This window comes from Eubalaena glacialis, chromosome 19, assembly GCF_028564815.1.
Source record: "Eubalaena glacialis isolate mEubGla1 chromosome 19, mEubGla1.1.hap2.+ XY, whole genome shotgun sequence".
Taxonomy (NCBI): Eukaryota; Metazoa; Chordata; class Mammalia; order Artiodactyla; family Balaenidae; genus Eubalaena; species Eubalaena glacialis.
The window spans coordinates 40,166,811-40,168,305 of NC_083734.1; the positions used below are offsets into that span (position 1 = coordinate 40,166,811).

General features: G+C 45.7%; 1 protein-coding gene across 2 annotated transcripts; it reads left to right on the plus strand.

The window, feature by feature from the left end:
• Positions 1-606: 606 nt before the first annotated feature.
• LOC133080395 (diphthamide biosynthesis protein 3-like) lies at positions 607-855 on the plus strand. Of its 2 annotated transcripts, XM_061176286.1 has the most exons (2): positions 607-710; positions 786-855. In XM_061176286.1, exons 1-2 carry the CDS (start codon positions 607-609, stop codon positions 853-855), a joined length of 174 nt encoding a protein of 57 aa, XP_061032269.1. The 2 variants fall into 2 exon arrangements, with proteins under 2 accessions (XP_061032269.1, XP_061032268.1); XM_061176285.1 differs by having other exon boundaries at positions 607-855.
• The last annotated feature ends 640 nt before the right edge of the window (positions 856-1,495 follow it).

Below are 1,495 nucleotides of genomic sequence, written 5' to 3' on the forward strand. Positions count from 1 at the left end.
AGAGGCAATTACCTTCACCAAATGATCCTGCTGTTTGATTTGTAGTTTGACTCTGGAGTCAAATGTGGAAGTGTTCATACTTCATTCTTGCTTATAAACAGGGAAGATTCCCTGGGGGCCCATTCCCAATTAGTGTTATGAATATACTCTCTTAGCGCTGCATCCTCAGACGCCTTTCCATTTCTCATACACAGGCATAATGCATTACTTGCTCTGATTCCTTAAATCATTAATAACAGGACAGTCATGACCTGAATCAATTATTTTCTTTCCACAGTATTAGAGTATTGGTCTGGAATTATGATTTCTTTGCACCCCATAGTGATCCCCCCCATGGAAGTGAAACCTGGGAATGAAACCTTTTTCAGAGTGAAGCAGCATACATGTGTTTAAGGCCCAGGCTCTGACACTGCACTGATTGGTTTAAATCCTGGTTCTACCTCTTCTAGCTATCTGACCTTGAGCAAGTTACCCACCCTCCATGAGCCTCAGTTTCCTCACCTAAAGAATCAGAATAGGCCCGGCTAGGCCGGGCCTGAGATGTTGGACCAACCCCCGCCTGGGTAGGACGGGGGAAGTGACAGACCTCTACTGGCCCCAGCAATGATGGCGGTGTTTCACGATGAGGTGGAGATCGAGGACTTCCAGTATGAGAAGGACTCAGAGAGGTACTCCTACCTCTGCCCGTGTGGGGGTAACTTTTGCATCACCTGGGAAGATTTGACAAATGGAGAAGACATGGTGAAGTGCCCTAGCTGCTCTCTCATCATAAAAGTGATTTATGACAAAGATCAGCTTATGTGTGGAGAGACAGTCCCAGCCCCTTCCACCAGCAAAAAACTAGTTAAATGCTAAAGAAGACTTTAGCACTCCAAAGCCTGAACTTTTGGGAATTAACCAAGCTGGAAAAATCAAATGCAAAGTCACTGGCTTCTTCATGGGGAGAATTTTTTTTTTTTGTGGCCGCGCCATGGGTCTTGCGGGATCCTAGTTCCCCTGACCAGGGATCAAACCCGTGCCCCCTGCAATGGAAGTGCGGAGTGCTAACCACTGGACGGCCAGGGAATTCCCGAGAATCATTTTGTAGCTTGCTGTTCATTAGAGAGTGGATTCTTTGCATTGGCTGCAGAATTAAGGTCCAGTTGAAGAAGCAAGTCCACTACATGACATACCTGGATTTTGTGCTTAGAACTTTGAATTGGAAGTTTTCTTAATTTTCCATCCGAACTTAAAGGAAGATAATTTCAAATCAGTGCTTTCTTTCCCTCAGTTTTATTTTTAATTTATATTTTTAAAATTAGTTTATTTATTTTTTAAATTTTGGCTGCACTGGGTCTCCATTGTGGTGTGCAGGCTCTTCACTTCAGGCTTCTCTCTAGTTGCTGCGCACAGGCTTCCCTAGTTGTGGCGCGTAGGCTCCAGAGCACGCAGGCTCAGTAGTTGTGGTGTGCGGGCTTCTCCCTAGTTGCGGCGCGTGGGTTTAGGTGCCCCGGCA